This window comes from Hemiscyllium ocellatum, chromosome 2 (assembly GCF_020745735.1).
Source record: "Hemiscyllium ocellatum isolate sHemOce1 chromosome 2, sHemOce1.pat.X.cur, whole genome shotgun sequence".
In the NCBI taxonomy this organism is placed as follows: Eukaryota; Metazoa; Chordata; class Chondrichthyes; order Orectolobiformes; family Hemiscylliidae; genus Hemiscyllium; species Hemiscyllium ocellatum.
The window spans coordinates 80503428-80528820 of NC_083402.1; the positions used below are offsets into that span (position 1 = coordinate 80503428).

Sequence of the window (25393 nt, forward strand, 5' to 3'; positions counted from 1 at the left end):
ACAAGAGAGAAACTACTCTAGTATGATTCCTCTCTGATCTATCCACTCAGAGGTAATGAATCTCCAGAAATGTTTTCTGTTTTTACTCCCTCACCATTACCTCTCGACTCTCTGAAAGATCTACCCATGGCCTGCTCCTATACTTCACCAATTGAGTCAACTAGCACTGCCAGGATTAACGTTTTGTCCATTATCTGTCTTGATTGCTCCTACCTAACCCACCACTCCCCTAACCGAGTTCTGCCCAACATAAATTGTGGAAAACACAGTAATTTCCATGACAGTCTCCAGTTTTCTTTCATAAACTCTATTTTCTCAGTACCAAATTCACTCTCTTTCCTGCCAGTCCTAGTATGTGGTAGGTGGTGCAATTGAATCTCAATTTAAATATCTGGGCATCTTTACGCAGCAGATGATCAGCTCCTGGCCATTTGTAAGGCACAAATATCAGAATATTTTGCTTCAGATTCTGTTATGGATTCAGATGAGCCTAATTTGTGAGTTATGAATGATTCTGAAGACTGTAGAATTAACAAAAAAACATTGAGGAAACAGCCTGTTCTTCTGAGCCCATTAGTAAAATATATAGTGAACTTCGTCCACACCTAGGCAGCAACACAACTGAAGCACATTACAGCTCCTCTCCCTGACCACTGAGTTAGGAATGCAGTTGAGTAACATCAACATTATTAGAGCCCAAATGATGTGTGGAAAAACACCTTGTCAATTTATGATTTGGAGATGCCGGAGTTGGACTGGGGTATACCAAGTTAAAAATCATACACCAGGTAATCGTCCAACAGATTTAATTGGGAGCATTAGCTTTCGGAGCACTGCTCCTTCATCAAGTGGTTGTGGATACACAATTGTATGACACAGAATTTATAACAAAAGTTTACAGTGTGAGGTAACTGAAATTATACATTGAAAAATACCTTGATTGTTTGTTAAGTCTCTCATCTGTTAGAATGATTATGTTAGTTTCACTTCTTTCGTATGTAAATTGCAAAACTTTTCTTAAAAGTTACATTCTCAGGTTAACTTTAACAATTGGTGTCAGCCCAGATAATGTGTTAAATTTGTTAGCCCCCTGTGTGCTGCTGTCTGTGCCATAATGTTTAGACTGATTCCAATCTAAAAAATGAGTTAATAGTGTCTTACATGGATCCATGCAGTTTGTGAGCAAAGTACAATGTCACTCTGCAAGTACAGATTCACCCCACAAAAATTTATGTGTATGTGTGCGTGTGTGTATGTGGAGGGGGGGGTGGGATGGGGGGGTTATAAGTGTCTGTGAGAGACAGTGTATATGTGTGTGTGTGAGTGTAAAAGGGTTTTAGTCTGTGAGAGGGTGCATGTGTGAGGGTGTGCATGTGTGTGTTTATGTGCATGCGCATGCGTGGGAGTGTGTGTGTTTGCGTGCACACGTGTAAGAGTGTGTGTGTGTGTGTGTGTGTGTGTGTGTGTGTGTGTGTGTGTGTGTGTGTGTGTGTGTGTGTGTAGTGCAATCGGGTCCCCTGTATGTGACATGAACCCAAGGTCCCGGTTGAGGCCCTCCCATGGGTATGGAACTTAGCTATCAGCCTCTGCTTGGCCACGTCTTGCTGCTGCCTGCCCCAGAGTCCACCTTGGAGGATGGTCACCCGTAGGTCTGAGATCGAATTTCCTTGACTGCTGAAGTGTTCTCCAACTGGGAGGGAACACTCCTGTCTGTTGATTGTTGTGTGGTGCCCATTCATCCATTGCCGTACCCTCTGATCAGTTTCCCCAATGTACCATGCCTCAGGGCAGCCTTGCCTGCAGTTTTTTGAGATAGACAAAGTTCACCGAATCGCATGAGTAACTGCCATGTACATCATGGGAAGTGTCTCCACGTGCAATGGTGATATGAACTCTGACATCTCTTGCAGTGCCTACTGTGTCAGGGTTATATGGAATCGTCCTGAAAGCCAGGCAGTTTGCTACAAACAATGATCTGTTTGAGGTTTGGTGGTTGTTTAAAGGCAATCAGTGGAGGTGTGGGGAAGGACTTGGCAAGGTGCTCATCCTCATTGATAATGTGCTGCAGACCATGAAGAACATGGCATAGTTTTCCGGCTCTTGGGAAGTACTACATAACGAAGGGTACCCTGTTGGTTGCAGCACGTGTCTGTCTCCTGAAGCAGTCATTACTGTTCTTTGCTGTGGCACATCGGAAATGCCTTGGGTTCATGTCACACTACAGGTGAGCCCATTGTACTACACACACACACTCCAACAGACCCACATGTAACCTCTCACAGAGGTAAACCCCTTTACACTCACAAACCCCCACCTCCCTCACACATACACACACACACACACACACACACACACACACACACACACACACACACATAAACGTTTGTGGGGTGAATCTGTACTTGCAGAATGACATTATACTTTGCTCACAAACTGCATGGATCCATGTAAGATTCTGTTATTTCATTTTTTAGATTGGAATCAGTCTAAACATTATGGCACAGACAGCAGCACGCAGGACGCTAACACCTTCAATACAGTATCTGGGCTGACACCAACTGTTAAAGTTAACCTGAGAATGTAACTTTTAAGAAAAGTTTTGCAATTTACATACGAAAGAAGTGAAACTAACATGATCATTCTAACAGATGAGAGACTTAACAAACAATCAAGGTATTTTTCAATGTATAATTTCAGTTACCTCACACTGTAAACTTTTGCTATAAATTCTGTGTCATACAATTGTGTAGTCCACAACCACCTGATGAAGGAGCAGTGCTCCGAATGCTAGTGCTACCAATTTAATCTGTTGGACTATAACCTGGTGTTGTGTGGCTTTTAACCCTGTCAATTTGGGTCAGTTTCCACATTGCCTGCTCAGTTGAGCAAGTTAAAATTGTTATTTGTGGAATCCGTACAGTGTGCAAAGAGGACATTTGTCCCACCAAGTCCATTGTAACCCTCTGAAGAGCATCTCATCCAGATCTAGACCCAGCTCCCACTCTATCCCTTTAACCCTGCATTTCCCATGGCTAATTCACCCAGCCTGCACATTCCTAGTCACTACAGACAATTTAGCATGGCCAATCTACTTAACCTGCACATGTTTGGATTATGGGAGAAAACTGAAACATCCGGTGGAAACCCATGCAGACACAGGGATGATGTACAAATACATAGACAGTGACCCAGGACTGTTGAACCTGGGTCCCTGGTGCTGTGAGGCAGCAGTGTTAACCACTGAGCCACTGCACTGCCCAGTAGTTGGTCAGCTCTGGGTGGTAAGTGGCCTAGTAGTTTTTGCTCAACCCTGGAGGATATAAATATACAAGAGAAAACCTTCCATAAAAATACAGAAAGACACAAGCTGCTGTAATTTTGTTCAAAAACCCCACACTAACCTTGCAAGTCCAGCACTAGTAGTTCCCCTCGTGTGTATTCATATGACCAGTGAGAAAAAGCTAACATGGTCTCCTCCAGCAGATTTGTTGGAATTAGCTCATCTCCATTGTTGTTGTTGTACTTTCTGAACTGACCATTCATGTACTTTTCCATTGTCAACCACTGATTAGCAGAATGGCAATAAACCAGGAAAACGTCCAAAAACCTCATAAAAGAAAGAAGTGGCATTTTTAGTTTATTAAAGTAAATCCTTTGCCTTTTCTCAAGGCGTCATTTCACAGATCTCCTGAAAGTTGGGAAATGCCCTGCTTCATGTCCTATTGAGCCATAAGGGCCTCGAAGAGCCTGGGGATAATGCCCATTTTTGATAAATTAGTTGATCTCAGATTAGATGTCAATAAGAGCCTAACAGTTGGCCTCAGCTTTACTCAGCTACTGAGGTGGAAAAAAAAGCAGGGTAGGATTTCCATTCTATGGCGCAAAGGACAGATGCTATGCTAAAGTGTCAAAAGTCTGAATCCTGCCTCCAGCCTGTCACCAATCCATCTATAACTGGGTTCATGAAAACAAGGCAGAATGCTGGTCACCAATCCACCACCAAGAGGCAGGTAAACAACTTAAACACAAGACAGCTGGATATCCCTTGATTCATGAAGTTGAACCTAGGTGAAGGATTGTTGGATCAAGAGATATTTGTCTTTCTATTTACCTATTCAATTCAGTGTGCTTGTTTTGACAAACCCATAATTAGGTACCATTTCCCCTCAAACCCGTTCTAATCAACCACCATCCCACACTCCTGTTCCCACCCCCATTCTACAATGCCTTGATCTGTTCCCACAGCTTTCTGATCTGCCATGACAACCAATGGCTCTGAATTCTTCTACGCCCCACTTACGGCCACCAACCTTCCCTATTCCCCAAGACCCTGATCTCCCCATCAGACATCCAACTGTCTCCAATCCCCAACCCTAAGGCTTCCAATCTCCCACACTTCACACCAGGCATTTGATCTTTTCCCAACATAGGCCTCTGACCTCCCCTAAGGGCTTTGACCTACACCCCAGCACCCTCCGATCCCTCAGGCCACTATAATCTCCACCACTCCCAACTCATTTTATGACATTCTTCCTGAAACTATTCCACAAACACAGAAGTGGACTCTCCCCATCCCTTGGGAGCTCAGGATTGGCACTGGAATCACATACAGATGAAGTGAGTACTCCACAGTATGCAATGTGTTCGAACTGAAATCTTTGCCACACTTTATTGTACCCACTGCTTCTTGTGGGTCAAGAAAGTTATAATTTCTTCTCTTAGCTTTATCAAATGATCAATACTCTATGGAAGTTATTCAAGAACAAATATGACAGTCCTGAATTGACCGATGAAGGCTGATATGTTTCAACATGAGTTATTTCAGGAAGATCAGTCAGTACTTATTTACCAATAAAACTTAAAGCTTACAAACAAGTCTGTAGCCTTTATAGCCCAAACCCTCCAGCATATCTGTGCCTCTTGAGATGCTCACTGAACTGCTGCTCCTTCTGCTGCTGAGGTCATACAGCCTGGATTCTTCTTGTGAAACATCTCCACCTCTCTTCTCTCCTTGAAGATGTTCCTTCAAATTAATCTTGAAAGACTGGTTGAATACCATCTCAAGTGGTTTGGTATCAGTCATTATCCTCTCTGCATCCCAATGCAATGGTTGCAATTCTCACATTTGATTTTCTCACTTTTCTCTCCCAACCTCCCCTAATAACCCCCCTTAATGTTTATTGCCCAAGACCCCAAAGCTGTGTAGTGCTAATTCTGGCCAAACCCCTTGACTCAGTTTGGACAATGCTCTTGACCAAATGTGGTTGCATTCCTTGAATGACCACAGACTCCTTTCACTCAATTAAGAAGGACTTTCAGATGCGGCCATTTGTTTTGTCTTGGAAACTGCTGGCAATTGCTGTAAGTGTGACATTGATGTAGTTTGGTGCCATAGGGGGAATATCCACCAGTTGATTGTTCAGTGTGGAAATGCATGACAAGCTACCTGACGTTTTATCTGTGCTAAAAGGCAAGGCAAGGCAGAAATGCTGTCTGTCCAAGTAAACACAAAGCACACGAATGTAAGAAAGCAAATTGTAGCCCTATACAGACAGACAACATGGATGAGTGCCTTTGGTGCAAAATGAACTGGTAGGAACATTGCAGTGTAAGGTGTTGGTGAATTCCAAAGCTGATTGCTGAAGTGGTTTTGAAAGTAGTCCAAGATTGGCCATGATGATGCTGTGAGGCTAGTATTTGCCAACACCAAAGCTGTGGATAGAGAAACAAAGACAGTCACTGCCCATGACACATGCCCTCAAATGTCTGTGGATGATGGCTGACATGGACACCCAGAAAAGATACCAGTGAGCTGCAGCCAACAGGTAACCACTCAGACTTTCAGATTGGGAACTGACACCAGCTAGTTTCTCAATGGTATCTGGGAGAATTGCAAAATACAAATAAACTGGGTGGGATTAACTAACAATGAGATGGAGAAAGTGAGGACTACATAATACCGAGATGCAAATTCATAGAAATCAGGTCCTCACTGCTTACCAGCAAGTTTCTCACCAAAATGACAATACCTTAAGGGAAAACCTTTTTTCTCAATGTCAAGAATCTCATTTTAATATTGTTACCACATTCTCCCATATTTCTTGCTTTTTTCCAACCGCCCAAATGCTGGGAAAAGTCCGGCACATGAACATGACGCTGTACATTCCCCAAATAAGATTCAATCTGAAAATCTATCAATAAATTCCTGAGTGTTTTGTGCTGTGAGCACAAAGATGTGTTTTAACTGAAAAGTGTAACTATTTTAATGTCTAACATAAAATTTATGAAGAATATTTGAACTACCTTTGCTACTGTGTTACAAACTGAGATATAATGGAAAAACTGTGATATGAGAAGCAGTAGGTCAAAACATAAGACACTTTGCAATTCCCATTGAAATATAAAATCAGACAATGAAAATCTTCATTTGAAATTAGTTACCGGCTCACATTTTACACAAATGTTATTTAACAGCATATCCTTTTCTGCACTGTGCCATTTCACAATATTGCCATTTTGTTATTTTATTGGTGGGTTGGTAAGTTAGCCAATGTATTCTCCTAACTATAAGAGCAATTTTGTTATCCTGTTTGGTTGATTGGCAGCAATCATTTTATGTTGGAATTCCTACCACTGTGAATTTTTATTTCCATTTGCATCTTGCAATGTGGGGACAAGTCAAGAGCACCAACTGCAACAGCAAAACAATGTTAATTTCTTTAAACAGGCGGATTTGTATTTTCTGACTTACTGATCAGTCAAAACTAGGGCAGATGCGCACCAAAATGACTGAATGACTTAGGCACGCGGTCACTCCTAGCGGCCATATATTTCAGAATCCACTTTGGTGAGAATAGCCGCTGTCGAGACATTAGGTAGCATTTAAAGTAACAACCTGCATTTATAAAGTGCCTTTCATGACCTCAGGGTGTTCCAAAGAACGCCATTGCTATTGATGCATAGTTGGACACACAGCAGCCATTTTGTGCAGCCCCATTAACAGCACTAAAATAAATGAGCTCTTAATCTGCTTTTAAGGATGCTGCTGAAAGCTCCCGTGCTCTCTTTCAAATGATAGTGGTATCTTTCACATTAAAAGACAGCATACCTTCAGTACAGCACTAGGGTATTGTGCCTTGATTTATGCTCACTAGTTTCTTGCATGAGATTTTTAACTATCAGACTTGACATTGTTGAATGATGGTTGAGAAATAAGGCTGAATTTTCTCAATTTCTGAATGATGTGAGAATGATTCCACAATTAGGAAAATATGATGAGAATAAAAGCAATGAGATTCTAAATGCTGAGAAAAATAAGTCAGATTTTCCACATAGATTTTAACAGCAAGATAAAAGAAAACTTGTGAGTGAATAGTGAGGGTGTTTTGGATGTTCTAAATCTTATTATTACCTAGTTTTGCCCTATTTATTTGCAAGCTGCTACTTTTTTAGTCAAGAGTGTGATGCTGAGAAAGTACAGCAGGTCAGGCAGCATCTGAGGAGCAGGAGAATCGATGTTTCAGGCATAAGCCTTTCATCAGGAATGGAATGATGAAGGGCTTATGCTTATCCTGCTCCTCGGATGCTGCCTCACCTGCTGTTCTTTCCCAGCACCACATTCTCGCCTCTGATCTCCAGCATCTGCTATCCTCACTTTCTCCCTGTCACTTTTTTAGGCAATAGAAAAACCAGGTGATGACAATTCCAACTTAAAGAACTGAGCAGATACCAGGTAGTGCAATTGACCAGTGTTATCTCTTGGTATCCACATTGGCGAGAATTTGCCAATATCTCGTGCTACATGGGCAGTGACCACCTGCAGCCTCTGCCCAAGGCCAAACGCAAAGCACCTGCCTCATTTGGTTGCATTTGAGACTCATTAATGCAAGTCACCACTTCAATGCTGCACTTGCAGGTTCCCCAACATATTGCAACGCAATGCTGCTGCATGCAGGTGCAGGCATCCATTTCATGCATCGGAACAGGGTGCAGCTTAGGGCTGTAGCATGTTTTCACTTGCACATTACACTTACTTGGATGCTCACAACATCACTACCTTAGCAGATATAAAACCAGGTAGGTTTTGATGTACTATGAGACCATAAGACCAGAATTAGGCCATTCAGCCCATCATTTCTGCTTTGCCATTCAATCATGGCTGATATGTTTCTCAAACCTATTCTCATGCCTTCTCCCATAACCAATGATCCCCTTACCAATCAAGAACTAATCTATCTCTGTCTTAAATACATTCAATGACCAGACATGCACAGCCTTATGTATTGATTAGTTCCCTAGATTGCAATTAGTTTCTCAGATTACCCACCCTCTGGTTGAAAGGATTCTTCCTTATCTCAGTTCTAACAGGTCATCCCTTCACTCCGAAGCTATAGATTTTGCCAAAATGGAACAGTGGATATGTTGGTGCATAGCATTGTGCTACATCCATGTCAGACCTACAACATGTGGCACCGGTTTATTCAGCAAACACCCTGTCTGAGATTCAATCAAATGGTCAATTAGGAGTCATTAGACCCCCCCCGCACAGTCAGGAAAGAGAGCTGAATGAATGAGCAGGGCGCACAGAGGGCAGAAACAGCGAGTAGCTTGGGAGAGTTGGGATGGCTGAGACCCATTAAAGGAAGATGATGCATGCAATAGTGAGAGTGGTAGGCCATGAGCCTTGGTTGGTTGTGGGGTGGGGTGTGGGGTTCAGTTGCAGAGGTACAATGCTCGATAGCAAAGAGAAGATGGATTTATCTTTCTAGAGCACAGAAGATAATTAACTTTTTTGCAGCATTGTTGTACGTTTCCCTGGACTGTGAATGCTGCACTGACCTGGGTGGCTACTTCAGACGAGGCTGGAAGCACGTGAAATGGTGCACAGCTGGGGTTTAAATATGTTGCCCACAGCGTGAATGTTGTAAAGTTCCAGTTACACCAAGCACTTTCACTGTCAATAAGCATACCATTAGACAAGGGTGGCACCATGCAGGCATGGTATATACTTAACCAGCACTGGAGAATTATGTGAGAAAAGTCGTTTCACATCTCAAGGCAACACCCTCCACTAAACTCACCACCATGGCACTTAGCCACATTTTGGAGAAATTCCGCTGTTTTAAAATACTATCAAGGTTTTTTGATGTACCTAATATTTTGGAATGGAACTGGGGTAGGTTTTAGATATCCATTCAGAACTGAGTGCTGGTGAAACCATCGAATGGTGTGATATCTTTGATGCTACACAGAGTTGCACAGTGTAACATATTTGATAAATCCAGCTTCTTACCGTGGAGTGTAAGGAATGGTTTGTGGCTTCATGTGATTAAAAGTATAAATGAGTTTCTGTGCAGCTCTTTGCTGCTGAATTTCCTGAAAGAAAACAAAATAAAAACCAAAAACTTTTCATAATGGAACAAAAAAAATCTGCATATCAATACTTAGTTTAAAATCCTATTTTGGTATACTTTGATCAAACTGTTGGAAAATGTTCAAAGATTTCTTTGCGCATGACAAAACTCTAAATACACTTATAAAGAGTATACAGCATATAGTGTGTACAAAATATTCCCCTTAGTAAATTTTAACCTGAATTTTGACTTTTATTTCTTCAATATCCCATCCAAAATAGGGTGCAACTCATAAGGGCTAGAGCAGGAGCAAGCCATGTGGCAGTCAAAGCTTGCTCCTGTGTTCAATGTGATTGTGGCTCATCTTTTACATCATCTCCAATTTTCCACCCTATCCACTCACCCTCAGACATTTATCTTCTCAGTCTTGACCAGACCCAAGAACATAGTATCCCATGATGTAGGGAAGTTCAAACATTAAAATCTCTGAATGAAGAAGTTTCTCTTCATTACAATCCCTTATCATAATTCAAAGCTCCCAGCCAGGAAAACAGCCTTTCAGTGGCTGTCTTGTCATGCTCTTCAAGAATACAACACATTTAAACAAGATCACCTCTTGTTCGTCTAAACTGCAGAGAACAAAGGGTTATTTCCATTCAATATTCACATATAAACCCCTCTTATTCCAAAATTCAATCTTCTGAACCTGCCTTAAGTAAGGAAACCTAAACTGTACTCAGTACTCCAGATATGATATCACCAAACCAGCAAGACTTCCTTACTCTTAAGTTCCACACCCTTTTAGGTATGGCTTAAATACCATTTGCCTTCTTAACTATTTCTGATACTTAGATATTATCTTTCAGTAGTTTGTAAACGAGCACACTCGTATACCTACAGTTACTGGCCTATCACAATTTTAAAAATCTGTTTTTCTAATCTTCTTATAAAAGTAGATAGTTCCACAATTCCTCACAGAATCTTCATCTTCCACCTCTTGTTCAATCTTAACCACACTACAGAAAGAATTTAACGCCCTTGCATGATAGCAGGAAGGGTTGACAAGAGGGGATTTCTGCTACTGTCTAGCCTCTAGCTAATTAGGTCTTGGAACTGGAAAGTTTGTGATGACCTTTATGCTCTACACTCTAACTGAAGCCGTTAAATGGTATTAGACATGGTGCCTTTCTGAATATTATACAATTAATAGGCATAGCAATAGAGCATCTGGCAGTTTCTCTTCCTTCTCTGGCAAACACATGAACATTAACTAGGAATCAGAAACTGAGGAGAAATCAAGATTGTGGCCAAGGGGAAAAGTGCTCTCACGTATCACAGTTGCATGCATTTCCTGGCTATTTGTATTTAAAACTGCTCAAGACATAACAAATTACATTTACATCACTTCAGACTCTGCCTTGCATTTTCTACAGTCTGTAACTGTCAAACTTAATCTAAATCTTACAAAAGAGGCTGTCAGAAGTGTGATTTCATGATGGCAAAGATTGTGTATGATGGGATTATAATTGTTTTTCTGAGGTTGCCCAGGAATGCAGATTTAAGCAAAAGAAGTGCCAAAATGAATTGGTTGGGGGCCACACATTTTAAAGAAAGGACAAAAGGAAAGGATATTCCAGTTCAAGCTGTCATTGAAGCTGGTGAAACTTAAAGAATAGGAAAAAAAAGTAAGTTAAAAAACTTAGTGCATTTAATTTTAGCAAAATTTACTTTACAAATCTGAAAGTCACCAAAACAGTCCTCCTTGAAGTAATTAATGGTTGCTAGGATACCTGAAATCCAATTTGAACTTTTTCAAACAGTTGTACGAGAGTATTTTTTTGCAAAAAAATCAAATTAAAGACACATTTTGCAACCTTTGCATTCAAACGAGATTAAATCAGAAACATCAGAATTTGAAAATTGGTTTAAGGGAGAGAGATTTGGGAAGTACTCTGACCCCTTGTTCATTGTTCAAGTTTGTATTATAGTCATACAGCATGGAAACAGACACTTCGCTCCAATCCAAACATAATCCCAAACTAAACTAGTCCCACCTGCCTACTCCCGGCCCATATCCCTCCAAACCTTTCCTATTTATGTATCCACTCAAATGTTGAACAATTTGCTTAGCTATAAAAGCTAACCTTTTCTTCCATGTTATTTTTCCTTAGCTTTATTACACTTATTTGAAAAGGTTCCTGAGGCAAAAGGAATTGAACAAAAAGCTTTAATTTAATCTTTTCGTTTCAAAATAAAACTCTGCCTTCCTTGATGAGAAAATGTGAGTAATTTCCTTGGAAGTCGATAATGTTACAAATGATTTTTCATGTTCTTCAGGTATCTAAAAAAATGTTTAGAGAAGCTAGAGAAAAGATAGGTTAAAAAAAATGGAAATAAAACAGTTTAACACAGAGTTTAATTCTTTATTAACTGGGGAAAAGTTGCAAAAAATGCATCTCAAAAAAGTGTCACATTTGTACGCAGATGATAAGTTTTTCTTCCCCCTTACAATCAAGCTGCAGCATCATTTCCATCCGGCTAAATGGAAACATTAGGCATGATTAAAATTTGAACTTCTAAACTGACAAATATGAATAGAAGCTCTACCCTTTGAGCTCCTCAGGAGAGTCAAAAGGATACTTTTGTTTCATTTCCAGATGTACATGAATATTGATGATACAGCAAGCAATCCAGCAGTTTTCAGAATTAAAGTACAGCATGGTGCAATTTCAATTAAAGGCTCTACCTTTCACAGACTTGGCTTTAACCATTCAGTTCATTTGGTATCTTCCAAAATAAAGTGCTTGAGAAGAGGAGATATGAAACTTGCCTCTAAACAGATTGAGAGCACTTCTGTCTCTGATTTAAAAATCACCAATTGGAACTGACAAAATTAATTGCTGCAAGTTGCTTTTCAAGAACTCAAAGGTAGATTTTAAAGCACCAAACAGATTTCATTTTATATATTTAAAAAAATGCCAACTGGACGGTTTCTGAATATCAAAAAAGGGGAAAAATAGACAAACACTACAAAAACACTGAAGAAGAGCTTTTGCCCGAAACATCGATTTTCCTGCTCCTCAGATGCTGCCTGACCTGCTGTGCTTTTCCAGCACCACTCTAATCTTGACTCTAATCTCTAGCATCTACAATGCCCACTTTTGACTGCAAAAAACACTGACATTTGAAAGTGGTATAATGTTTAAATGAAACAAGACAGGCACAACATGAGAAAATAAACTATTATTTGAAATGGAAACAAAAAACAACAAAATATGCACTATCTGGGACCAAATGGGGATGTTTGATTCTGTTTTAATGATATTACGAGAATATTGTGTGGGACAGTTAAGTTTCTCCAAGGTTCATTAATGCATGTATACAATAGTGTAAGGAAGTGATTGAAAGTAGGAGACAGTTAAGGAGAAAACACACCAACAAAAGATATAGATGAAATTGAGAGCTTTCTTTTCAAGAAGCTTTTTAAAAGAACTGGATTTCAAGGTCTGGCCACAACCCAAAGCTATTGAAACCATGAAGGAGAGAAGTAAATCTTACTAAGGTCTACTAAAGGGATCACTGATGACAGTCAACTAAAGAGGTAAAAACAATGACTGCAGATGTTGGAAACCAGATTCTGGATCAGTGGTGCTGGAAGAGCACAGCAGTTCAGGCAGCATCCAACGAGCAGCGAAATCGATGTTTCGGACAAAAGCCCTTCCTGATGAAGGGCTTTTGCCCAAAACATCGATTTCGCTGCTTGTTGGATGCTGCCTGAACTGCTGTGCTCTTCCAGCACCACTGATCCAGAGACAGTCAACTAAAGGCAAGCCAGGGAAGTACTACACAGAATGAAGTTGAAAAGAAAACATATATAGATTTTGAATTGCGAGCGGGTTTCTGGTAGAAATGACAGGTGAGGATGAGATTGCCATACACAAAGCCTTTACAGCCTGATTGAAGCAACCAGCACTAGGAAGGTTGGGGGTAGTGGGCTGCTGAGAAAAAACAGTTTTCTTGACTTGTCACTCTCTTAACTAGTGTTAGTGACCTCCATCTACTCACCCTTCCTCCAACCCAACCAAAGTCCCACACTCTCGCCTTCAATTGATTTTCAAGGCAATGTTGATCCTTTCTAAGTCTCAGATAAATTTAATAAATTGAGCAAATTAAACGGTCATTCTTCATTACTCTATGCATACTATCAAAATTCATTATTTCCTGAGACTGTCCTGTAACGAGCAAAGGGCTCAGTTACTACAACAGGTAAAATTGTTAAATTTAAAATTGTGTCTGGAGAATGAGGGTTAGAGGAATTTAAAATTGTAACACACGTCCTTGTAAAATAAATATATATGATCCTGAAGAAATTGTTTGTTCATAGTTTAAGGATTACTGTTGGCAATATTAGCAAACAAAAACCTAAATGTTTATAGGGAAACAGGATTAGGCGTGTGTGTGCTTGCGCCTGCGCGCACCTGTAGGTGGGTGGAGAGGAGTTATTGAAGATTAGGATGGCACCTCCCTTCTCTGATGAGGCCTTCCAGGATCCCTGGCTGACAAACAGAGTATATGAGGTAAGAAGATGGGACTGTGTGAAATTAATGACCTGCACATAGAACTTTTCAGTTTTTTTTATTCATTCTGGCAATGTGGGCATCATTGGCGAGGCCAGCACTTACTGTCCATCCCTAATTACCCAGAGGGCAGTTAACAGTCAACCACATTGCTGTGGGTCTGGAGTCACTTGTAGGCCAGACCAGGTGAGGATGGCAGTTTCCTTCCCTAATGGACTTTAGCAAACCGGATGTTTTTTTCTGACATTCAACAGTGGTTTCTCGGTCATCACTGCATGCTTAATTCCATTTTTTAAAAAATTCAAATAATCAGCCATGGTGGGATTCAAACTCAATTCCCCAGAATATTACTTAGTTTTCTGGATTAACAGTGATGGAGAGAAAAAGAGGACAGCAGATGCTGGAGAGTCAGCGTTAAAAAATGTGGTGCTGGAAAAGCACGGCAGCATCCGAGGAGGAGAGTCGACATTTCAAACATGAGCCCTTCATCAGGAAATTGGGGGGGTGTGGGGGGTGTGGAGCTGAGAGATAAATAGGATGTTGGGGTGGGACTGGGGAAATGATACTGGATTAACAGTCCAGCGATAATACCTCTTTGCCATTGCCTCCCTTCATCAGTTATCCCTTTATTAGGGAGCTGAATTTATTTAAAATTAATTCTCAGAGATCCTTTTCTGAGACTAGTTGACTTTGATCTTCCAGGCATACCAGCTGTCAATCCTTTCTTGAGCCCTTTGCTGGTGAAAAATATGGGGAGTAGTTACCCTGGGTATCTGAGCTCCATCAATGCTGCTGGATTGGTAAAAATCAATTAGAAACACTATTCCACACAAATTCAAGAGAAACTTTGAGGGCAGGTTGGAAACTAACATATTTAGGATATGAGCAGAAGTTACCTAGAGCATTGGAAATCTTTAGCTGTATCCTCCAGCCCTCAAAAATATTGATAAGTCCTCCCATTCACCTCCAATCACTTACCCTCAGACACAGATGTAGCACTGTTCCTTCACTAAAGATTTTCTGCCAAGTTTTGACTACTTCTGGCAGGAAGGACTTTATGATGTAAGTCTGCCCACTTTTCAGCACATCTTCTTCTGACCAAGTGCAGCACACCTTCATAGCCCGACGAAGACCTCCATCCATTTCTTCCTTGGAAAGGACATGAATCATGGCAGCCAAACCATGTTGAGACCAGGAGGACATGCTCTTGTCCAGGTTTACTGGTGAACTCTCCTCCAACTTGTAAATGGTTACCTCCTCACCAGCTGCACAAAAATACAAAATGATAGTGGTATCTTCAACTTGTTAACATTTGCAAAAAGTGGACTGTTGTAGCAATATCTCTATTGACAACTTTATAATATTCAAAAAATGTGTACATTTTCAAGCAACGTGAACCAATTGCTCATCAAAGTACTTCTGGGCACCACAGTCTTTTACTTTATTCAAGTTCTGTTCAGGTTCCAATGCATAAAATACACACCAAGTATGTAAGGATCAACTGCTACACGCTGTTGATTACCTGAAAAACTTGCCTTCAAATCTATTTTGTAGCTAATTAAAATGAAAACATTATTTTTTTCAAGAATTACTCTCTCCCTACACAATGGATTGGGCAAACAGAAGAAAGTAGAAAACAAACAACGAAAGAAAGATTCTCATTTTGATTTTAGAATCAAAGAATCCCTATAGTGTGGAAACAGGCCCTTCGGCCTAGCAAGTCCACACTGACTCTCCGAAGAGTAACCCACCCAGACGCAGTCCCCCATTACTCTACATTTACCCCTGACTAATGCACCTAGCCTTCACAACCCTGAACTTTATGGGAACTTAGCAAGGCCAATTCACCTAACCTGCACAGCTTTTGACTGCGGGAGGAAATCGGAGCTCCCGGAGAAAACCCATGCAGACACAGGGAGAATGTGCAAACTCCATACAGACTGTCGCCCAAGGCTGGAATCAAACCCCAGCGCTGAGCCTTAGAAGAAATTACATCATTGCTAGCAGGCCATTTGGCCCATTGGTACAGACTGACCCTCCGAACAGTACCCCACCCAGAACCAGACCCAGCCCCCTACTGTATCTCTGTAACCCTGCATTCCCCATGGCTAAGCGACCTAGTCTGCACATCCCTGGACTCTATGGGCAAATTAACATGGCCAAAAACCTAACCTGCAAATCTTTGGACTGTGAGAGGAACACGAATCATCTGGAGGCAACCCACATAAATACAGTGAGAATGTGCAAACTTCACACAGACAGTCGCCAAAGGGAGGAATCAAACACAGGCCTTTGGTTAAGTGTGGCAGCATTGCTAACCACTGAGCAATAAGAATGTGCCAGATCTGTGCTTTCACTGAGCAGAACACACTGCCCAACATCATCATTTTGTTCTCCCAATTAATAATCCCTGTCCCACAAGCAATGAGATCTTTAAATCAAAACAGAAGTACATTAATATTACCAAAGAGATCAACGGGGGTGAATGGTATTGCCTGGGCAAGCCTCATTAAATTATTTCTTTCAACAGCTGCAAAAAAAGAAACATATTTAAAACAATGTTAAAAGTTTACATTAAATATACCTTATCTCCCACTCTTCAAATGTGCTTAGTCTACCCTGTTGAAAGGGTAAAAATTGAGGTCTGCAGATGCTGGAGATCAGAGCTGAAAATGTGTTGCTGGTTAAAGCACAGCAGGTTAGGCAGCATCCAAGGAATAGGAAATTCGACGTTTCGGGCATAAGCCCTTCATCAGGAATGAGGAGAGTGTGCCAAGCAGGCTAAGATAAAAGGTAGGGAGGAGGGACTTGGGGGAGGGGCGATGGAGATGTGATAGGTGGAAGGAGGTCAAGGTGAGGGTGATAGGCCGGAGTGGGGTGGGGGCGGAGAGGTCAGGAAGAAGATTGCAGGTTAGGAGGGCGGTGCTGAGTTGAGGGAACCGACTGAGATAAGGTAGGGGGAGGGGAAATGAGGAAACTGGAGAAATCTGAGTTCATTCCTTGTGGTTGGAGGGTTCCCAGGCGGAAGATGAGGCGCTCCTCCTCCAGCCGTCGTGTTGTTATGTTCTGCCGGTGGAGGAGTCCAAGGACCTGCATGTCCTCGGTGGAGTGGGAGGGAGAGTTAAAGTGTTGAGCCATGGGGTGGTTGGGTTGGTTGGTCCGGGCGTCCCAGAGGTGTTCTCTGAAGCGTTCCGCAAGTAAGCGGCCCGTCTCCCCAATATATTTGGACCCAACCAGGACAACCTGTACCTACAACAAATCCGAAGCCTCCAGCATCAGACCTCCCTCCGGATCCTCCGCTCCACCCTTGCAGCCATGCGTCGCTACCTACATTCCCTGCAATCAGCCCTACCCCAGCTCAGGACAACACTCTCACAGACCTGCAAAGGACCTCTACTGTTCTTCATCTACAGAAGAATCCACACACTAAACAAACAGTTCTTCCTAGCCATATCAGAAATTAAAGACAGTAAGTACCGAAAACTTTCATGTACTTACCCCGACACTCGTGGTTCCTCAACTGTTCCAGAATCTTCTATCGGCCTGTCGGACGCCATTACACATGTGGCCGCTACAGCGCCCGCGGCACCAACAGCCGCTGCCGACCGTGACGTCACTTCCGCCCCCACCGACCTCGGAGCTTCCGCGATCGCTGCCCAAACAACCGCCCCGGCGATCACCGCACAGACAACCGCTTCCACGATTGCCAGGAAGATCGCCGATGGACTCGCAACCCCCGCGGCTACCGGGAATGACTACAGTTCTTTCGTCGCCACAACCATTTCCGCCCCTTCGGTTGCCGTCGCCGCAGCCACTTCCGCCCCCACTGACATCACTAACCTGCAGGACCACAACGCCTCAGGTTTCTCCGCCCTACGCCATCTTTCGTCACTACACGTAACCCCGCCCTCACACAAACCTTCGTCACCACACATAACCCCGCCCCCACGCCGACTTTTGCCACCACACGTAACCCCGCCCCCACGCTTATTTCTGTCACGACGCATGACCCCGCCCCCACCCCAAGCAACGTCACCACGTCTAACCCCGCCCCTACGTCGATCTCTGACCCCGCCCCTACGTCGATCTCTGTCCCCGCCCCCACCCCCAGCTCCAGTCCCACACCAGGTCCTAGCTCCCAGCCATGCCGGATCTTCACCATCCCTCCAGACCTCCCCCTCTCTGAGGATGAAAGATCAGTCCTCAGCAGGGGCCTCACCTTCATTCCCCTAAGCCCTCGGATCAATGAGTTCAACACGCGGCGAGATATTGAACAATTCTTCCGCCGCCTTCGCCTCCATGCCTACTTTCACAACCAAGACTCCCACCCACCCTCTGACGACCCCTTCTCCCGCCTCCAACGCACCCCATCCACCTGGACACCCCGTGCTGGCCTCTTACCCGCCCTCAATCTATTTATAGCCAACTGCCGCCGCGACATTAACCGACTCAACCTGTCCACCCCTCTCACCCACTCCAACCTCTCACCCTCAGAACATGCAGCCCTCCACTCCCTCCGCTCCAATCCCAACCTCACCATCAAACCGGCAGACAAGGGAGGCGCGGTAGTAGTTTGGCGCACCGACCTTTATACCGCTGAGGCCAAACGCCAGCTCGCGGACGCCTCCTCTTATCGCCCCCTTGACCATGACCCCACCTCCCACCACCAAACCATCATCTCCCAGACCATCCATAACCTCATCACCTCAGGGGATCTCCCATCCACCGCCTCCAACCTCATAGTCCCACAACCCCGCACCGCCCGTTTCTACCTCCTGCCCAAAATCCACAAACCTGACTGCCCCGGCCGACCCATTGTCTCAGCCTGCTCCTGCCCCACCGAACTCATCTCCGTGTACCTCGACACGGTTCTGTCCCCTTTAGTCCAAGAACTCCCCACCTACGTTCGGGACACCACCCACGCCCTCCACCTCCTCCAGGATTTTCGCTTCCCCGGTCCCCAACGCCTTATTTTCACGATGGACATCCAGTCCCTGTACACCTCCATCCCCCATCACGAAGGACTCAAAGCCCTCCGCTTCTTCCTTTCCCGCCGCACCAACCAGTACCCTTCCACTGATACCCTCCTTCGACTGACTGAACTGGTCCTCACACTGAATAAGTTCCCTTTTCAATCCTCCCACTTCCTCCAAACTAAAGGAGTTGCCATGAGCACCCGCATGGGCCCCAGCTATGCCTGTCTCTTCGTAGGATATGTGGAACAGTCCATCTTCCGCAACTACACTGGCACCACCCCCCCACCTTTTCGTCCACTACATCGATGACTGTATCGGCACTGCCTCGTGCTCCCACGAGGAGGTTCAACAGTTCATCAACTTTACTAACACCTTCCATCCCGACCTCAAATTCACCTGGACTGTCTCAGACTCCTCCCTCCCCTTCCTAGACATTTCCATTTCTATCTCAGGCGACCGACTCAACACAGACATTTACTATAAACCGACTGACTCCCACAGCTACCTGGACTACACCTCCTCCCACCCTGCCACCTGTAAAAACTCCATCCCATATTCCCAATTCCTTCGTCTCCGCCGCATCTGCCCCCAGGAGGACCAATTCCAACACCGCACAGCCCAGATGGCCTCCTTTTTCAAGGACCGCAGATTCCCCCCAGACGTGATCGACGATGCCCTCCACAGCATCTCCTCCACTTCCCGCTCCTCCGCCCTTGAGCCCCGCTCCTCCAACCGCCACCAAGACAGAACCCCACTGGTTCTCACCTACCACCCCACCAACCTCCGTATACAACGTATCATCCGCCATCATTTCCGCCACCTCCAAACGGACCCCACCACCAGGGATATATTTCCCTCCCCTCCCCTATCAGCATTCTGCAAAGACCACTCCCTTCGTGACTCCCTCGTCAGGTCCACACCCCCCACCAACCCAACCTCCACTCCCAGCACCTTCCCCTGCAACCGCAGGAAATGCAAAACTTGCGCCCACACCTCCTCCCTCACTTCCCTCCAAGGCCTCAAGGGATCCTTCCATATCCGCCACAAGTTCACCTGTACCTCCACACACATCATCTATTGCATCCGCTGCACCCGATGTGGCCTCCTCTATATTGGGGAGACGGGCCGCTTACTTGTGGAACGCTTCAGAGAACACCTCTGGGACGCCCGGACCAACCAACCCAACTACCCGTGGCTCAACACTTTAACTCTCCCTCCCACTCCACCAAGGACATGCAGGTCCTTGGACTCCTCCACCGGCAGAACATAACAACACGACGGCTGGAGGAGGAGCGCCTCATCTTCTGCCTGGGAACCCTCCAACCACAAGGAATGAACTCAGATTTCTCCAGTTTCCTCATTTCCCCTCCCCCCACCTTGTCTCATTCGGTTCCCTCAACTCAGCACCGCCCTCCTAACCTGCAATCTTCTTCCTGACCTCTCCGCCCCCACCCCACTCCGGCCTATCACCCTCACCTTGACCTCCTTCCACCTATCACATCTCCATCGCCCCTCCCCCAAGTCCCTCCTCCCTACCTTTTATCTTAGCCTGCTTGGCACACTCTCCTCATTCCTGATGAAGGGCTTATGTCCGAAACGTCGAATTTCCTATTCCTTGGATGCTGCCTAACTTGCTGTGCTTTAACCAGCAACAGATTTTCAGCTCTACCCTGTTGAAAACAAGTACCATTTCTTTGGAAGGACAATTAGGTCAGCAGCTCTATGATGAAACCCTATTAAAAAGCATTTTTGCAGCTTATTCCCTTGGTGTGATCAAGCAGCTAGGAAACTAGATGAAGCGGGAGCAATTCTATGTCTTATTACTTTGATGCAAAACACTGAGCCATCATCTAACTACATACATGCGCAGACACATCCTTAAAAGTCCTTTAATCACCCAGTATATCTGAATTGGAATACCTTTCTCTTTTAAAACATAACTAGTTGTTTTGCGGTTACATTACTTAAAGGCAGTCTGGTTATAGTTGCGATGAAGAGTGCTAACATGGTGCTGCACTTCCACAGGACAGGAAATGGAACAAAAAATTATAAGGCTGCTGTTAAACTTGAGTGATTTCAACTTTCCCAACCTTCACATTCTACCATGATATGTATCCCCACTCAGTCCTTGTAAATATGAGGGTTAATCTGTCTGCTGTTTAACATATGCTCAAAACAAATTTTACTTCATTAAAATTTTGTCAAAATTGCCCTTTAACTTCTCAAAATTCTTTAAGTGAGAGCTACTGAGTGAAAGGCTTTTGAACCCACTGAAAAATGTACAGCTGACTGAACCTTGCTGAAACATCCTGGAAAATGTCACATTCAATGGCAGAATTTCAGTTCCGAGAGAAAGAAAAATCAAGTCAAAGCTTATTGGAAAAGCTAAGGTTGTGATGCAAAAACTTTAATGAAGCTATAAAAAGGCATCACAATGAATAAGTTTAACCATGTTGTGATAAGATATGATGAGAAGGACTTTTCCATTTTGGGCAAGAGCTGTCATTGGGTCAAACGTGAATCCCAACCTGACACTGTCAGCGGCAATCAACTGACATCAATTTTGACTGGACAAGCAAATTAGAGGACAGAATGTCTGCTTATTTAATTAATTTACCTTATAACCTAACTTAATTAAGTGCATGAGGGGGCTGCAACCTGCCATTGAGGAAAGCATCTCCATCTTAAGCCATCTTATGGGTGGCACAATGGTTAGCACTGCTGCCTCACAGCACCAGAAGACCTGGGTTCAATTCCTGCCACAGGCAACTGTCTGTGTGGAGTTTGCACATTCTCCCTGTGTCTGTGTGGGTTTCCTCCTACAGTCCAAATGTGTAGGTTAGGTAAATTGGCCATGCTAGTGTTAGGTGAACGGGTAAACATAAGGGAATAGGTCTGGGTGGGTTGCTGTTCGGAGGGTCGGTGTAGACTTGTTGTGCTGAAGGGCCTGTTCCCACACTGTAAGTAGTCTAATCCTCTCATCATTTTTAAAAGATTTGATCTAACATATGCCACATTTGTTACCTCACCACTGTGGAAGAGAAATCACTTCACAGGGTGACCTGCAGTCAGAGCTGCAGCCAGTAGATGGGGTAATGGTGGGAGGCATAGTTAGGGGTCTTATTTTGGAGGTGCAGAGCTGATGTGGAATGCTGGTCCTCTGGTCTGTCACCAAGAAACTGACTGAGTGCATTATTACTGGGCAATTTATTTCTATTTTAAGTCATATGAGATGTAGGCATCATTGGCCAAGTTATATTGCCTGTCCCTAGATGTTCTTGAAAAAATGGTGATGATCTACCTTCTTGAAACTGTTGCAGTCCATTTGCCATTTGGGAAAGAATTCTAGACATTTGACCCAGTGACAGCGAAGGATCGGTGATGTTTTTCCAAGTCAAGATGGTGAGTGTCTTGGAGGGGAACTTGCAGATTGTTCCCAAGTATCTACTGCCCTTGTCCTTTGAAGTGGTAGTGCTCAAGGGTTTAGAAAGTGCTATCTGTGGAGCCTTGGTGAATATTTTAATGAAGCTACCCTGTCACTTGTGGTTCTGGCCCAGTCTAACTAAATCCAAAAATGGTTCAAGGTGAGACAATGCTGATAAACTGTCTTACCGATTGGTAATGCACATTTATTAGGTGCTTACTTATTTCTTCTTCTATATCATAATCCTATCACTATTGTCTGATAAAATTATTTTATTTGTACTGTTATTTGGGCCTGAAACATTTGTCATTGAAGGAAAAAAAAAGCAACATTTTCAAAAGATTTAGAAAACAAATGTGTTGGCCAGAGAGATCTAACCTAATTAAAACTCCCTGCAAGTAGATGGAGAGAGAACAGGATTGAAGGGCCAAATGACCTACTCCTGCTCCTATTTTCTATTGAATATCCTTACTCTGGGACTGGTATTACATGCATTTGAGATTTGCAAGTAAAAACACCAGTCTCCATGGTAATTAGTTGCATAACATTACAGGCACAAGCATAACACAGAAAATAGCTATTAATAAAAAAGAAATGTTAGATGCTTTACAATTTGATACTGTCTTTTCTCTCAAGTTTTGTGAGCTGTGAACAATGAATACTTAGTTTGCTGAGCTCAGAATAGATAACTAGAGATTTGATGAATTGTGTTCACTCTCTCCTTACCAGAATAATGATAGTTCAGATCCTGAGAGGTTTTAAATGAGGTAACAAATCCTGAAACACAATGCATCCTGGTTATCAATAGATAAACATCAAGACAGATACATTACTCTTGTCGAGATTTTTAAAAAATCTTAAATATTTTTGTTTAATGAGTAAATGTAATGGATTCCAGTTGTTAGAATTACAGAAGCCCCTCCAATTTCAACAGCATTGGAGAAGATCTTGATAAAACTGATTTGGAGGCACCGGTGTTGGAACTGGGGTGTACAAAGTTAAAAATCACACAACACCAGGTTATAGTTCAACAGGTTTAATTGGAAGCACTAGCTTTCAGAGCGTTGCTCCTTCAGGTGGAGTGCACAATTGTCAGACACAGAATTTATAGCAAAAGCTTACAGTGTGATATAACTGATTATCTGGGCTGACACCAATTGTTAAAGTTCACCTGAGAATGTAACTTTTTTAAAAAAGTTTTGCGATTTACATATGAAAGAAGTGAAACTAACGTGGTCATTCTAACAGATGAGAGACTTAACAAACAATCAAGGGATTTTTCAATGTATAATTTCATTTACATCACACTGTAAACTTTTGCTATAAATTCTGTGTCTTGCAATCGTGTACTCCACATCACCTGATGAAGGAGCAGCGCTCCAAAAGCTAGTGCTTCCAATTAAACCTATTGGACTATAACCTGGTGTTGTGTGATTTTTAACTTAATACAACTGAAATATCAGCCCCAAAAAAGCACAGCCCAAAGCCAGTGGCAATCAGGAGAGTTTGGGAATACAGTTACATGAATTCTCTGAAAAAAACAATTGATCTGCTTTCTGGTCAACAGGCAGCTGTGGGAATTAGGTGGGACAAGTCGTTACATCTGGCTATGTTCCCGGAACATTTCGCGGTATCTGGTTCAAATAGGGGTATAAGGTGGTAAAGTCAGGACAGAGGAGGTTTTGGCAGTACTGAAGAAAGGGAAGACTAAGGTCTCCATTTGAGGCCTCGAGAAGTAATCCAGCTCCACTTTATTAATGCAACTGATGAGGTAATTCAGTGATAATGGTGACTTAAGCCAGAAATAATTTACATTAGGAAATAACATTGGTTCTCAGGAAAATCAGGTGAGCTAGCATGAGAGCAGTTGGACTGGTCAGGAGTCTGCAGCAACCTGGATGAATTAAATAATTTATTGCCCCATCCAGGGGAGTGGAGCTGATGACTTTGTCCAATTGCTAAGCTTGGTTGCAGATGAAGGAGCTGTAATACAGTCAGATTAGAGACTTGGAATTGCACAATTCTACGTGGACTTTGCTTTCAGAAGAAATTATTTTTCCAATTTTTAACTCAACTGTCTGTAATTTTGAGCTATATATTCAATGTCAAAACCTCAATAATTAATATAAAAATCAAGGAGGTGGAGTCGTTTCAAATGCATATACATTTGAACATTCAAAATCTTACGACTTACCATCAGCAACACATGAATTTGACCTGTATGGAATGGAAGTAACAGCACATAGTCATATGATGAAATACTGAAAGTACATCAACAATATTCATGTCCATAGTGTACTTTACAAATGGAAAATCTTTCCGAACACTCTACAATCCAGAAGGAAATTGCTTTTGGAATGTCTTTACCATTGCCTCATAATCTCAGCTTTAGATACTGGAAGTAATGTCACGCTGTCATCCCAATGACACTGAATGCACTCAATCAAATTCTAAGATTAAAAATATCTTCACAGAGATTTGCTAAAACATTTCAAGTAAAATCAAACTCTGACAAATTGTGAGTAAGTTACTTAGGCGAGAGATTTCCACCAAGCTGCTCTCAATGTGAGAGACATGGTAAAGGTCTGCATCTGCACGTGGTAATACAGAGGTTCTACTGCACCTCTGGGACAATGAACATGGTGGCAGCAACAAGCCACTGTAAAAGTATCACAGTCAGGATCTGAGACATCAAGGCAGATTCACAATTATGCAAGGGCCACTTGTGCTGCCAGAAAAGATAAGAGAAGTAGTAAAATTCAAAATGGACTGGATTTTTACATTAAACGAATATCTTGCAGGACTATTAGGAGATAGGAAGATGTAGTGTAGGTGGACTCACTAGATACACTTTCCAAGTGCAGATACAAAGGGTTGAATGACCTCCTCTCGTACAGTACCTTCTTTTTTTAATTCATTCATGGGATGTGAGCATTGCTGGCTGGATCAGCACTTATTGCTCATCCCCAATTGCCTTTGAGAAGGTGGTGGTGAGCTGCCTACTTGAACCATTGCAGCCCATTAGGTGTAAGTACATCCACAATGCCAACAGGAAGAGAGTTC

The 25393-nt window shown here is 43.0% G+C and overlaps 1 protein-coding gene across 1 annotated transcript in view; it reads right to left on the reverse strand.

The window, feature by feature from the left end:
- LOC132825905 (transient receptor potential cation channel subfamily M member 6-like) overlaps nt 1-25393 on the reverse strand; it is a 160000-nt gene that overhangs the window by 13474 nt on the left and 121133 nt on the right. Inside the window, exons 31-36 of the mRNA XM_060841531.1 lie at nt 24525-24547; nt 23057-23107; nt 16395-16460; nt 14909-15195; nt 9293-9375; nt 3402-3607 (exon numbers count right to left, since the gene is read on the reverse strand). Of these exons, the coding sequence (XP_060697514.1) occupies nt 3402-3607; nt 9293-9375; nt 14909-15195; nt 16395-16460; nt 23057-23107; nt 24525-24547 (716 nt within the window). The remainder of the gene's footprint in view (nt 1-3401; nt 3608-9292; nt 9376-14908; nt 15196-16394; nt 16461-23056; nt 23108-24524; nt 24548-25393) is intronic.